Source organism: Sminthopsis crassicaudata, chromosome 1 (genome assembly GCF_048593235.1).
Source record: "Sminthopsis crassicaudata isolate SCR6 chromosome 1, ASM4859323v1, whole genome shotgun sequence".
Classification (NCBI taxonomy): Eukaryota; Metazoa; Chordata; class Mammalia; order Dasyuromorphia; family Dasyuridae; genus Sminthopsis; species Sminthopsis crassicaudata.
In genome coordinates, this window is record NC_133617.1 from 328,483,981 (window position 1) to 328,498,059 (window position 14,079).

At 34.7% G+C, this 14,079-nt stretch overlaps 1 protein-coding gene across 3 annotated transcripts in view; it reads left to right on the plus strand.

The window, feature by feature from the left end:
- ANKH (ANKH inorganic pyrophosphate transport regulator) overlaps nt 1-13,187 on the plus strand; it is a 152,345-nt gene extending 139,158 nt beyond the window's left edge. For all 3 annotated transcript variants that reach the window (XM_074279108.1, XM_074279109.1, XM_074279107.1), the window contains exons 10-13: nt 1,103-1,232; nt 3,581-3,704; nt 4,170-4,269; nt 6,364-13,187. In XM_074279108.1, coding sequence (XP_074135209.1) covers nt 1,103-1,232; nt 3,581-3,704; nt 4,170-4,269; nt 6,364-6,477 — 468 coding nt within the window. In that variant the 3' untranslated portion in view covers nt 6,478-13,187. The remainder of the gene's footprint in view (nt 1-1,102; nt 1,233-3,580; nt 3,705-4,169; nt 4,270-6,363) is intronic.
- Nucleotides 13,188-14,079: the final 892 nt, after the last annotated feature.

Below are 14,079 nucleotides of genomic sequence, written 5' to 3' on the forward strand. Positions count from 1 at the left end.
GTCTGTTGTGCTCTCCAAGTTCCTTGCAGGCTGAGGTACCACCAAAGGGATACAAATCAATGAGAAGTTCTGCACTTGCTTTAATAAAGAACTCTAAGTGATTCATAAATTCTAGAAGACTTAATTGGTCCTCTCCTGCAGCTCATTATGGGAAAGTAGAATGATGATGGCAGCTATATGGATAGTATTTTATTTGCACATTTTGCCAGGTTCACCGCTATTCATTGATTCATTCAATCATTCATTAGGTGTTCTTGTGCATGCTGGTGATACAGTGACAAACAGAACATTCCTTCCCTAAAAGAAGCTTTCATTATATTCTGTTTGTAACAAACTGAAAGGGACCTCAGAGGTTACCTATGTCAAATAGAATCATTTTGTTTCAGATAGGCACGGTGGTACAGTGGAATGAGCAATCGACTTGACATCAGAAAGCTGGGCCCAGATTTCACATCTGACACTTAATGCTTGTTTTCCTCATTTGTAAAGCAAAGGTTTAATGTTCTGGAATCTATCAATCAATGTATTTTCCTTTACATTTTTGAGATCATCTTATACATTGTTCTGAGTCTTCTTCCTTTGTTCAATTTTAATTCATACAAGCCTTTTCAAATTTCTCTGGATAACTACTTTTCAAGGTTCTTGTGAGGAACAATTCCAGTAATATTTGTAAATTTTTAAACACATTAATAAGTATATATTCACTTTGCTGACTTCCCTTTTTTCAATTTTTTTGCTACTACCAAAACGGAAAAAACAATGCAGTTATACTTATATGGGATTTTTACCTTCTGTGTATGACCTCCTTGTGATATATTCCTTCTCTTGAAATGTTGTGTCAAAGAATATATGCAATTTAGTGGGAATTTTTTTAGTGTGATTTCAAATTGTTTCCCAGAAAAATTGGATCAATTCAGAGCTCTGTCAACAGTGCATTAGTGTCTTTTTTCTTACAGCTTCCTCTGACGTTTACCATTTTCATTGTTGTCATTTCTGCTAATATGATTGTGAAATATAATCTCATTTATTTTAATTTATATCTCTCATTAATGATTTGGAACCTGCTTTAATAAGATTTTTAATAGCTTTCATTTCTTTATAGCTCTGTTTTGTGATGTTTTGGACTCCCAATGTTTCAGAGAAGATTTTAATTGACATCATTGGAGTGGACTTTGCCTTTGCAGAACTCTGTGTTATTCCTTTGCGCATTTTTTCCTTCTTCCCAGTTCCAGGTAAAGCTTCCTGATTCCCTTTCCTTTTATCTTTCTTACTTTGGGAGTAAATAGTTTATCAATATTACATTTAGGAGATTTGATAGAGGAAAGAAAAAAAATAAAAAAGTAAAATAGCAAAAAACTACTACTAATAATAATAATAAGTACTTTGCATGTATTCATTTGAGATGCTTTGCATGCATTCATTTGAGTACTCATTTGAGATAAACACAGGTGGCAGTTTAAGAGAAAACAGGCAATAAAATGGAAATCAAACAGCAAGTCTAGGGAAGAAATTTGAGGTTGTGACATGGAATACTAGAAAGGAAAATAATGATAGTTTAAAACAATTAGCAAATCATTGCTAATGAGATGACCCCAGAAGACAGCAAAGAAGCTATGGATTGAAAAAATATTCAAGAGTGATTGGAAAAATACAGCATGCATTTAGTCATTACTTGTCTTTAGTATATAAGCTCAGAGTAAAGGTGTTAAGAAAGAATCTCAAGTTGTGGTCACTTTTAGATTCAGTGACATTTTAGAACTTAGCTATAAGCTTCTACACATGCTGTTGCTTTCATTTTTTTGGACATCAGTTGAAACTCAAATGAAAAGCTAAATACAACTTAATAGAAGAACCAAACCCTTATGGATTGTAGTTCACTGGACAGTGATTGAACAGAACAGAATATTGTTGTTTAGTACCCAGAAGTGAGGACTAGCTGTATTGTCAGAAAATAAGACTTGTCTTGACCTTGTTTGCTCAAATAGATTTGTAAAAAAGGCCCAGTGTTCAGACTAAGAATATTGTAGTCACTAATCTCAACTGTAATGAGGCATGTGTATGTCTGCAATTTCAAAGCATATTTCTTGTCTAAAAACAGGAATTGTATCTTTCTGGGCTTTGGTTTTCTCTTCCCTAAAATGAAGGGAATTGAACTAGGTGATTTTTAAGGTCCCTTGTAGCTGTAAAATTCTGTTTCCTTCCTTATGTTGTGGTAAATCAAGCGAACATGTGGTTTGTCATATCATATCACACTTGTCACATTAACCAGACGAAATAATTTTCCAGTACTGGAAAAAGTAAAATGAGCTTTAAAACTGGTTTGTCCAGTGTGAAGTTATTGCATGCAGATTCATACAGCCCAGTAGTGAGCACTTTTTCTCCAGTGTGTATTTGCTTGATGCTGACTCAGCAGAGACTCAGGCCTATTGTCAATTGTTTAACCATAGCTAGCTGCTACTTTTGAAAAGATATGAATATACTGTGTCCTTTAAGCTCCCAAAATTAAAAAATGTAAGGCAGGTTCCACGCAGAATAAACTTTCTGAGCTTTTCTAAGAAAAATCAACTCTGTCTTTCACAAGCTAGAGTCCCTTATGCAACACTCTGTATATTTTTTGAGTACCTAACTCATACCCACAGTCTATAAGAGATCTAAAAAAAGCATAATGCATGACCCTTGCCTCTACCTGGAGCTTAGGATCTAATTAGGGTGATAAGATCAGCACACAGGAAATACACTGTACAAAGAAGCATGTTAGCAAGAGTTCCTTGTGCAACACTCAGCATGTATTTTTTGAGTACCTAATTCATACTTAGACAGTCTGTGAGAGATCCTAAAGAAGCTTAACACATGATCCCTGGCCCTACCTGGAGCTTAGGGTCTAATTAGGGTGATAAGATCAGCACACAGGAAATATACCCTACAAAGAAGCATGTTATTTAGGACCAAAAAAAGCTCTGCAGACAATATGTTATAGATCTTCAGAGGAAAGAATACTGACAAGGAAGGAAATGGGTCAAAGGAGCTTTGGGCAGAAGAAGAACATGACCTTATGGATCATGGGGAGGGAGGGAAGACTTGCTAGGCTGATAGGAAGGAAGAAGAGGAGCACTGGAACAGAATGGAGATGAGATGAGATGGATTTTGATTTGAGGAAATCAAGTCTGATGGTTTTATAGGACAGTAAGAAGAATTCAAATGGAACATAAGACTGGATCAGTAGGATATGCAATGAAAAGGACAAGGTAGTACTAAACAAAGTATTTTGTTAAGATTTTATTATTACTATTTTATTGCAAGGAACTTAGGTCCCTATTAATCCTTTCAGTGAACCTAAAAAAGGAAATTAAGCTGCAGTAGGCCAGGAAATCAAGCAAAGAATATGGGGTGGACCTTAAGACTTGACTACCCCTTTCTCTCAGCTTAAAAGCCTTCATAAATAATCCATTAGGAAAGAAAATGTCCTCCAAATATTTTATAATCTGGACTTGTCTGTAAGTGGAGGACTCTTAGCAGAAGTGGGGGCAAAGGAGTTCTCAGAAGGCAATTGCTGATGTCACCCCCCACTGTCTCCAAACAGTCACAGTGAGAGCACACTTGACGGGTTGGCTAATGACCCTGAAGAAGACATTCGTATTGGCCCCCAGCTCCGTGCTTCGGATCATTGTCCTTATCACTAGTCTTGTTGTCCTGCCTTATATGGGGTAAGTAGCTTTTCCAACTTCTGTTCTGAATGCATCAGGGCCATCATCCTCATTTCCTTCATAAGTGTAACATCCAGACTTAAGCTCTGCATTTTCATGTATAAGTTTCCAGTGTACCTGGATTTAGAACTCTACCTTTGAGCCAGCAAAACTGATCAAAGGAGGTTTATAGTCATTTCTGATCAATGAGGATAACAATCACTAATTACCAAGTGACAAAATCTGCACAGTTCTGTTCCCAAGTAGTGAGAAACCCCATGGGTAGGAAATGGAAAATCCTATCACAAGGGAGTTTAGAATGTGAACTCTGTCATTAAATATCAGGACTCTTTTAACATTCTCAACTTTTAACCTTAGATGATTTAAAATATTTGTTACAACATTTATTTTCTGCTGACTATACCTTTTATTTGCATCATGTTTTGGGGTTATATTTTTAACGATGCATTTTTCTCTTATTCTCAGGGTTCATGGAGCTACTCTAGGAGTAGGGTCACTCCTAGCTGGTTTCGTGGGAGAATCTACCATGGTTGCAATAGCAGCTTGCTATGTCTATAGAAAACAGGTAAGATGTTGATTAATCTCAGCAGAGAGCTGCTCCATGGATAATCAATCAACCAACAAATATTTATTAAAATAGGTGCTAAGAATACAAAGGCAATAAGAGAACCAGGTACACACCATAGCTCATGCTAAATTAAGACTATGTTCTGAGGGACTTTTCAAGCCCACTTTGCAATTACCCTTAGGAAATCAGTATCACTAGAAAATCCTTGGGAAAATTACTAATTGCTGTTTAAAAATCCTCCTTCTCACACCCTCTATCTTCAAGCTAAATTGGCTTACATGAAATGTCCTTTCATATTTCTGCCTCCCTCATACCTGGAATTTTCTTCCTCTCTTCTGTGTCTTGGAACCCCCAAATAATTTCCAGGCTCAGCTCAAGTACTTACTCTTTCTAGAGAGCACTTTATTATTCCTATTCCCCTAGTTGTTGCTGGTGATATCACAGGTGATGTCTTGAAGTGTCTCTGAATTGGACTTAAGTGATGTAGAATTGTACAAAGTCATCAATCTCACTTTCTCTTCCTGAGTCTTCAAAGTCCAGTAGTAGAACAAAAGTCAAGACTGTTGGTCGTGGTCCGGGATGCCAGGATGAATGGTGTTTCCAATTATTGACCAGGCTCTGAGCACTGCACAACTGCCTTCATGGCCTCTGAACAATGTTTTCATTTACCCATTCTACTATTGTTAGTAGATAGGCACATGGGCCTTTATTAAGTACCATATACTATGCTAAGTGCTTTACTTGATCTTTGATCCTTAGACCATTCCTGGGAGATAGCTAATAAGTGTCTAAGGACAAATTTGAACTTAGGTCTTCCTGCCTCTGGGCTCACTCCAGTGTGCTGCCTAACTACCTAATATCACCTACCCCCAATTTTTTTTTTGTTAGCCTTGTATTTACATATCCATGAACATGCATCCCACAAGTTAAATACAAACTCTTTGAGAGCTTGCATTTACATCTTCAAGTTGCCAAGCACGATTTCCGAAACAAAGTGTGTGCTTAATAAATGCTTATTGATTGATTGCTTGATTCCCCACCTAACTCTCTCTCTATTTGACTTTCTTACCACAAAAGCAAATCCACTTAGCCATATTTGAAAATAATTTCTAAAGTCATAACATCATTTGATGCTTAGGTCTTAATAACAGAAAAATGATTCTCTGCCCAAAACAAAATAAACAGGACCAGAAATGTGTACATAATGCATTATAACTGTTTACTTGTTTTCTGTAGAGGGGACATTTTAAACAGATTTCTACAATCTTGCTGCTCTTGCCACAACAGATTGAAATCACAGAATATAAATTCTCTTAAGTTTTCATTTTGTGTTTTTTTCTTTACACATTTTTGTTATTTTTTATTAAAGCTTATTTTCAAAACATATGCAAAGATTCACCATTGACCCTTGCAAAACCTTGTGTTCCAGTTTCTGCCCCCTTCTCCCCACCCCCTCCCCTAAATGGCAATTAATTTTGTCTTTGTAACTCTAGCACATTTAATAATGCTTCATCCTCAATATGTTTTTATAAATACTTATTGGATTAGGTTGAGGAAACCCTGAAGAAATAATTCTTTTGAGATTCTTCTTTTCATCTTGACCTAGAGAACTTTGTCTTTAGAGAATGTCACCATAAAAGGTGTGTGTGTTTATGTGGTTTATAAACCATTTGCCATCTTCTAAAGTGAAGCACAATGACCACTTTCTGAATTCTTTCCAACAGCTGCCTGCTTCCTGAACTTCCTGTACCACTTATCTTTACATCGATTTTGTCACTTAAAAATGCCCCGTCACAGATTGTCCTCTAATCACTTGATGGTTATATATTTAATCTAACAAAATTGTAATATTCTTAAGAGGAGCCCATGTCTACTTTATAGCTCTCATTCCACCTAGCACAGTGTAGAGTATACAGTATTTAATAAATATTTTATGTATTGAACTTAATTTTTGGCCAAATTGATATTTATACCTTCAGTATAGAGAGACAAGTAGTTAACATTCTGTCTTATGAACTGTCGTTGTTCCATGGTTAACTTGCATTGGCCTCTTGATTCTGCCTTGTATTTATGAATTCTTCTTTGACCTAGAAAAAGAAGACTGAAAATGAGTCCGCCACCGAAGGTGAAGACTCCGCCATGACTGACATGCCTCCGACAGAAGAAATTACAGACATTGTAGAAATGAGAGAAGAGAATGAATAAAGACACGAGACTACATGACTGACCCCCACGCTGCAGAGACCGTTGGAATAATACTTCAGCATCTTTTCTTCTTTCATCCTGTTTTTTTTTTTTTTTTTTGCTTGTGTTTGTTTGTGTGTTATTATTTTTTTTTTTAATGAAAGAGGCCTTGATTTAAAAGGTTTCAGATAAATTCTCTAGCATACTGGGTATGCTCACGTTGATGTGGGACCTAAAGAGAGGTCTTTTCTTTTTCTCTCTTTTTTTAAATGGAATTCATTTTTCTGCACCATTAAAAACTAAAAGACACGGCTGCATCATGGTACAAGTTGTCTCCATTGTTGAAGCCTTCACTTCCATTGGACAATCTGCATTTGTCTACCAAAGGACTGCTGTGTCTCTGTGCCATTGGCTACAAGGCCACCCGTGCCCTCCGGCCACAAACTCAACTCAGTTTTGTTTTTTTGTTTTTTTTCCTTTCTTCCTTTTTAGGATCACAAGGTTGAAAACAGTATCTAAAAGTTGAGTTTTCTTTTACTTGCTTGACAATAACTTGGCTGTACAAACAGATATAACCCTTGTGGCCTAATATATTCCTCTTGCCCATGGAGTTAAAAACTGCCTACTATTAAAATTCAGAGGGTCAAGAGGCTAAATTCAGGAAGAGTCAAAGCCTATTCAAAGGAAAAGATTGTGAATGGACGTCATTGAAATATGGAAAGTTTTTTTTCCCTGGTCTGAGACATCATCGGGGTAGCAAAACTGTATTTCATTTTACATAGGAGGATTCCAGTTTTGTTTTGTCTCTTTAATATTCTGGTATATACATCAGTGTTTTTTTAGTCATCTCATAGCACCAAATTTCAAGTTTTTTGCATGCCGTTACCTGCTTTTCATTCTCCTATCCTGAAGGTGGCACTACAGGTAGCCGAATGGAGCATTCTAACTTTTTTTTTTTTTTTTTTTTTCTTCAAGACAACTGAAAGCTTTATCTAAGTCATAATCTAGCGATCTTGTGCTGGATTGGGGTATTAATAACATTTTAGGTATAGTTTATTGTATCATTCTGCCATTCTTATAACTTTGTGGTACCTATAACTCATGGAATGCACTAGGATATAGCCCTTTCATGCCATACAATAAAAAGAAGACACTTTATAAAATTACTAAAAATCACTATGTGATCTTCCCTGAAATTAGGCATTTGGAATCAATTTAGTAAAGTATATTTTTCTAAGTTTCAAATATTTTTTTTCTTTTTGAATTTTGGACGTATTTAGTTTACTAAATTCTTGGCTTAGTCAAAACACTTGAAAACTGACAAAACCTAAATAAAATATTATTTTAAATATATATATACTGTATAGGTTATGTAATTTATTTTAAGCTACAATACATTTCCTATTTTTGCATTTTCAACGAGATGTCTTTAATACAATATGTTGGTTGCCTGTGTGCAAATATGATTAGTTAAAACATATTGTATCAGTGAGCATTGTGTCTTAGTTGCAGTAGTTGTACTTGGTTCATTACTTGTACAAATGCATTAAGATTGAGTAAATTTCAGGAGGGATATTTTTCAGTGTGAGTGAATGGGGTCTAATTGGTCAGCCTAAACAGAAAAACATTGGGAACAAAATGGTAACAATATTAGATGGGCAAGGAATACAAAGCCCTCTGGCTGGAGTTTTTAATTTTGTTTTCAATGTTGTACTTAGATTATTCCTTATAATAAATTAACTAAGATGAATAAAGTCAACCTTGTATAGGAATACATTTAACTCTGGATACACAATATCCCTTGGGCATGTCTACATTGTATAGAGGCCTATGTACTTCCTAGAGACCTGACTTGTCATTTTTTTCTTACCCCACATAGTGAGAATTAAGATGTACAGCTTTATGACAACAGCAGGAATAAAATTCAGGACTGGAGGATGGGAGAGGAAAGCGAATGGGAACAGAGATCTTATATTTTTGTTTTAGGTACATGGCTAGAAGTTTAAGTAGCAATATATTTTATTTGTGAGTGTTTGGTGCTTGTGGAACTGAAGCTAGATCTTTTTTAAATTAAAAAAGTAAATTAATCCCTAAAAATCAGGTGATTAAAGTTTCTTTATTTTGAGTTATGCAGAATTGTTGTGTTGTTAAAACTGAACTTCAGCAAGCCCCTTTCAAACTTAACCATTCTTGTTAAATCCAGAGTGGGAGAAATGATTCCAGTGCTTTCTTGGAATGCTACATACCTTTTCCAGGGGGATGCATCTTGAAGAAGACTTCCTGTACTACCTTCAAAGGAATGGATTTAACACAGACTTCAGTTCAAAGTGGAAAGTCTATGACAGATGTCGTCTTCTATTGTGAACAAAGGCTTCACAGAAAGAAAAAAGAATATGAAAAGTGAGGAATGGGGATCTGGTAGGACTAGGAATAGGCAAAGTAGACAACAAGTGGGCACACTGTTTAATCTTTTATAAAAATGTCCATTTTATGTCAGAAAATCTTAATCTCTATAAAATACAGGTATTTATCTTGGTATAAATTAAGCCACATATCCCCTCCCTCATTAAAAAATGTACTTAAGCCTCTGTTGGAGAAGTAGCCTGTGTAATTTTTCAATTCTTATTTAGGGCACCAATGTTTTGTCTCATTTCTAGGTACAACATGTTTGTACATTTTCCTCCCAAATTGTTGATAGTTGATGCCAGTCCTTGGGAATATTGTCACTAAGTATACTTAATGGGAAAGTCAAATGACTGAGTGATTAAATAGATTATCTCCCTAGTGAAATAAGAGCAAGAGCTATGGAGATGATAGGATTGGCTCTCTCTCCCTATTTATTGCCGGCTCTTTTCAACGTTTAAAAAAAAAAAAAAAAAAAAAAAAAAAAAGCCTGAAGAATATTTTCATTTGAAAATTTAAACATTAACATCTCTGGCAGATAATTATCCTGAGCTAGAGAATCTTCCTGTTTCACTTTTTTTTTTTTTTTTTTTTTTTCTGGCTAGTGGAGGAGGAAGTTATTTTTTATTTAGTTGTCTTCAATATTTTTTTTTAAAATTAAGCTGATACAAGGAAATAATCCTGCTTAAAGGAGGACCTTGTGTCTCCTGGCACACAAATCTTGCTATAGAAAGGAAATGGACCTCTAATAAGATATGGATATGCCAGCCAAATATCTCAGGGACTGTTGAGAAATTTATTAGCAGGAAACCCATGACTTCTTATCATTTTATAAACTTGGGGATGCAAAGTAACTGTTTTGCTTTGCTATGGGTCATTCACCCAGCTCTCCTCTTTGTTTTCTGGGCTTGAATCTAAGATAATAGAATGTACAGACATAATAAAATGGAATAAATTCATTCATTTTTTTTTCAACTTAATCCAACACCTTACTATTATGCTATGCATTGAAATGTTATAGATTAGTAGTTTTCCAGGGCTAGAAGTCCAGAAAACCTGTCTCATATATGTTGGCTCTGTGTCCATGGACAGGTTACTTAACAGAGCCCACACACAAGTCAAAGACAAAGTTACAAATAAGCTGCTGATCCTGCATTAGGGGAGAATTTCCACACTAGGAGTTCCCTAGATGGATGAAGTCACAGGTCTGGACCAAAAATTTTTTTTAAATTCTCATTTGTATAGAAAGTATATTGTTTGTTTATGTTATCATACCAGATCTTCAAAAGAGATTTGTAAAGTGCTAACTTAGGCATTTATCTTCATTTGATGAGGAAGCTGAGTTTTGGCAGAGGTAACTGGTTTGTCCGGTCTTATAACTTATACAGTAAGTTAGAAGTGAAGATAGGATCTAGACCTGATAAATCAGTGTTCTTTTCACTCAATCGCTGAGCCCCATTGGGGTTTTGGCTGTAGACTCCTCTGCATTTAAAATGGGAGCTGTGTGGCCTTGCCTTTGCCCTCTGACTCCCACTCTGGCTTCCTCAGTAGTTTGCCTATAAACAGCAGAGAGGTAATATAAATTCACATTTATGTACAGAAGGACTGACATTAATAAATTCCTAAAATACTGGGGAAGGAAATCGCTTGTTATGAATACTTTTCCAAACTTTTTTGCTTTTTATTTCTTCTTTTTTTTGAACTGAAGATTCCTCTCAATTTCTAATTTAGTTAGTTTTTCTTTTGAGGGGAAAGTGGAATTTGCATGTCAATTGATTGTCTGGAAATATGTTGATTTAAAAAAATTTAAATAACTCTTTGAATCAGTTTTTTTTCTTCTTATTAAACTAAAGTAGTAGGATGAGAATATATTTAAAAAAACAAAAGGGCAAACTATATTTATATAATTGTAATTAAAGATATTCATTTTAGAAATATTTGTCTTATATTAAAAAAAAACTTTCCATTTTAATGAAGTTTAAGCCAATACTTAGGTTAAACTTTATTGATTAAGATTATAACTAGCCATGGAATTAGAGCTAGCTATCTTCATCTAGGGGTGAGCTGGTCTCTGAGCTTGGAGTGGGATGCAGCTTGTAACAGGACTATAAATGTCTATAAATCAGAAGAAATGGTTTCAAAGGCTAGCATGTGTATATGTGTCTGTATGTGTGTATGTCTGTGTGTCTGTCTGTAGTACACCTTTCTTGAGGAGTGTAATCATGGCTTTAAAAAACATAGAGACTCATAGGTATGGTAATACCTGCAATGCACTTTCAATTAGTATAAAAATTGAAGATAATGGCTACCTTCAGAAATCAGTGATTGTTTCACCATTGCCCTCTTTTACACAAATACACACATGCAGCTCTCACATTAGAAGGATTTAGCCCTAGATCCTCCCTGTTAAAGGCATGCTTCTTGTAAATGTATTAACAAGATTTTTCTGTGTGTGGTTATTCTGAATCTCTATTTCTGTAATTTGAAGCATCAAAGATATCACGTGACAGATCAGATGCTCTAACCACTTAAGAAACAGGATGTATAGCAAATCTGGAGAAAATATTTCTTTAAAAATATGGTCATTCCTTGTTCCCTATTTCTTGCAACAAAATAAAGGTTTTAAAGTTATTTAGAAGCATCCAAAATATGAGATGTTCATTTTATGGTTGCAATATTACTTCATAAAGTAGGAAGAGCATAAAAATTAAGTTAATCATTTGATCTTGAAGAAGAAAAGAATAAAGAGGGAATAATATGACCTTATTTTTCAGAGGTTCACTTTTCTTCTCTTAGGGAAGATCAGGTAAGATTAGGCTTGTTCTGCTGCTATATTCTTTCTCTAAGAACTACACCAAAGGAAGAACTTCTGGATCAGTTTAAAAAAACAAATAAATAAACCTCTCTTTTAAGTCCCAGTGGCTCTGGGAGAACTATAGTAACTTCAATAATAATTTTTCTTTTTATAATTTTTCTGCCTCATTTACAATCAACCAGGCTCTACAAAAGACTACATATATGCATTTTTCTAAAATGCTTTCAACACTAGGTAGAGTCGAGTTTGTTTTAATATTTTACCTGGTTTTAGCTTAGGTGATGGAGGTAAACGTGCACTTTGCTAAAATGAGGCTTGACCTCAGCCACTGGCAGTATGTGTATTTCAAGGAAAACTAGAAATAGGATCTCCTATATGAACAAGTGGCTTTTTTTTTTCCTCAAAAGAATAAACCAGCTAAAAGTAAATCCACTTGTTTACCCCTTGCACTCCATGGAAAATTGTTTTGAAAATAGAATTTTTTTTCCTAGGAAAATTTAGAGACAAAGGCTCCCTAATTTTAGTCCTAGGGGCTGGTAATGGTGCCTTGGAGGAGAGAAAATGAAAATTTTTATAGAAGGGCCAATTCCTAGAGCCTAAACATTTCTAAGCAACCTAAAAGTTCATGTAAAAGTCAGGCAAATGGGTTATGAGTTTGTTACTAAAAACAGTGTTGGTGCTTCAGTGGCGTACAGATGTCACTACCTGCACATCCTATAAAGTCATAGGATGACTTCAGGAAATGATCATTGTACAAAGAAATAAATAACAAGCTCACGCCTGGTAAATATATTGTTGTGGAGCTCTACATGAATATTATTGCATTTTCTTAACCATCTTTTAAGGTAAATGAGACAAGTGTAAAACTAGTAAGAACAAAGAATTGGATATAAGAGTTAGAATGGAATAAATCCATGAAGATAGGAGGTTATTCTGTATAAATTGAGTGTCAGTTTCTTCCAAATGATGAAGCTTAATTATTTTTTTAAAAATTTCCAAAGACTCAAGGGCCCATAGTGAGAAGATTTGAGTCCCCACAGGATCACAATGAGACTAAAATTGGAGAGCAAGAAAAAGGGGGAAGAAGAAATGGGAAATGGGAATTTTACCTCGTTCATCATTTTATATCTGACATTACAAGAGATTCAGTTGTGTTGTGTGTTTAAAAAACTTTTCTAAAGGTACATTGGGAGTCATTGTGTATGTGTGCTTTAGCTGTCAGTTTATATACTTGTTTCACATCAAAACTGAGTTTAATATAAACCATTGAAATCACTCACATTAAAATATTTGTGCAGCCTTTTGATTTAAAAAATGACTGCAGAGGTCAGTACAAAGTATGTATTGCATTAATGAGTGCTGTTTATGTATTTAATAGAGAGATGTAAGTTTTTGCATTGTTAAGAAATTTATCTATGCTTTTTTCCCTTTTTTTGGATTTGTGCTCAGATATTGTCAAGTAGCTTTCATAATCTAATTTACTTTAAGTAAAGCTCAACAAGTTTGCATATGATTGAAATTGTTTTCAGTTTCTTCATTCTGATATTCTAGTCCCTTGTTCACTGCCTCATTACTAGCAATTACTAAGTGCTTAGCTATACAATCAAATTTAAGCTTAATCACAGTTTCTCCTCCAACTTTAAAGAGTACAGTAAAATTCTATTTCTTTCTATTGGTAAACCTTCCAAAATTTAAAAATGACAAGTTATGCCTAGCATATATTTTTTAATTCAACTCCATTTCATATAGATTTGTCTTCTGTGGAAATGACTTTATTCCCTATATTTTTAATAATCTACATTAACTCTGGAGATATAAATAGGATAATAGTCTTCTAACACATTAGCTCCTCAGTCAAGGATTAATGGGAAAACACAAAGAAAGTCAAGTAAAATGGGGATCAGAATGTACAATCTGGATTGTCAGAGAAAGAACCCACACAGAGAAACTAAAAGTTCAAAAATCATCCAATTGATTTTTGAGATTTTTCCATGATTCATGATTTTAAAATATTCTTATCTGTTGCCTGCTTTTATAATATCTGTGAACATTTCCTTCAATTATTAATTTAAATTAATAATGGTGAATCTGAGATTCATCAGATTGCCTTAAAAAACCAAGACACACAAAAAAGATTAAGAACCATTGCCTCTAAGATTAGAGCTGTCAGATATTGAAATGAAACAGATTGTCTAGTAAGTGTCTCCATTACTAGAAATTTTGCATGTTTATAACATCTCAGTAGAATGTAAGATTCTTGAGATCAGGTACTGTTTTCCACTGTTGCCTTTTTTTAATTCCTAGATTGGTACTTTATACTTTTTTTTTTTTTTTTTTTTTTTTGAGGCTGGGGTTAAGTGACTTGCCCAGGGTCACACAGCTAGGAAGTGTTAAGTGTCTGAAAC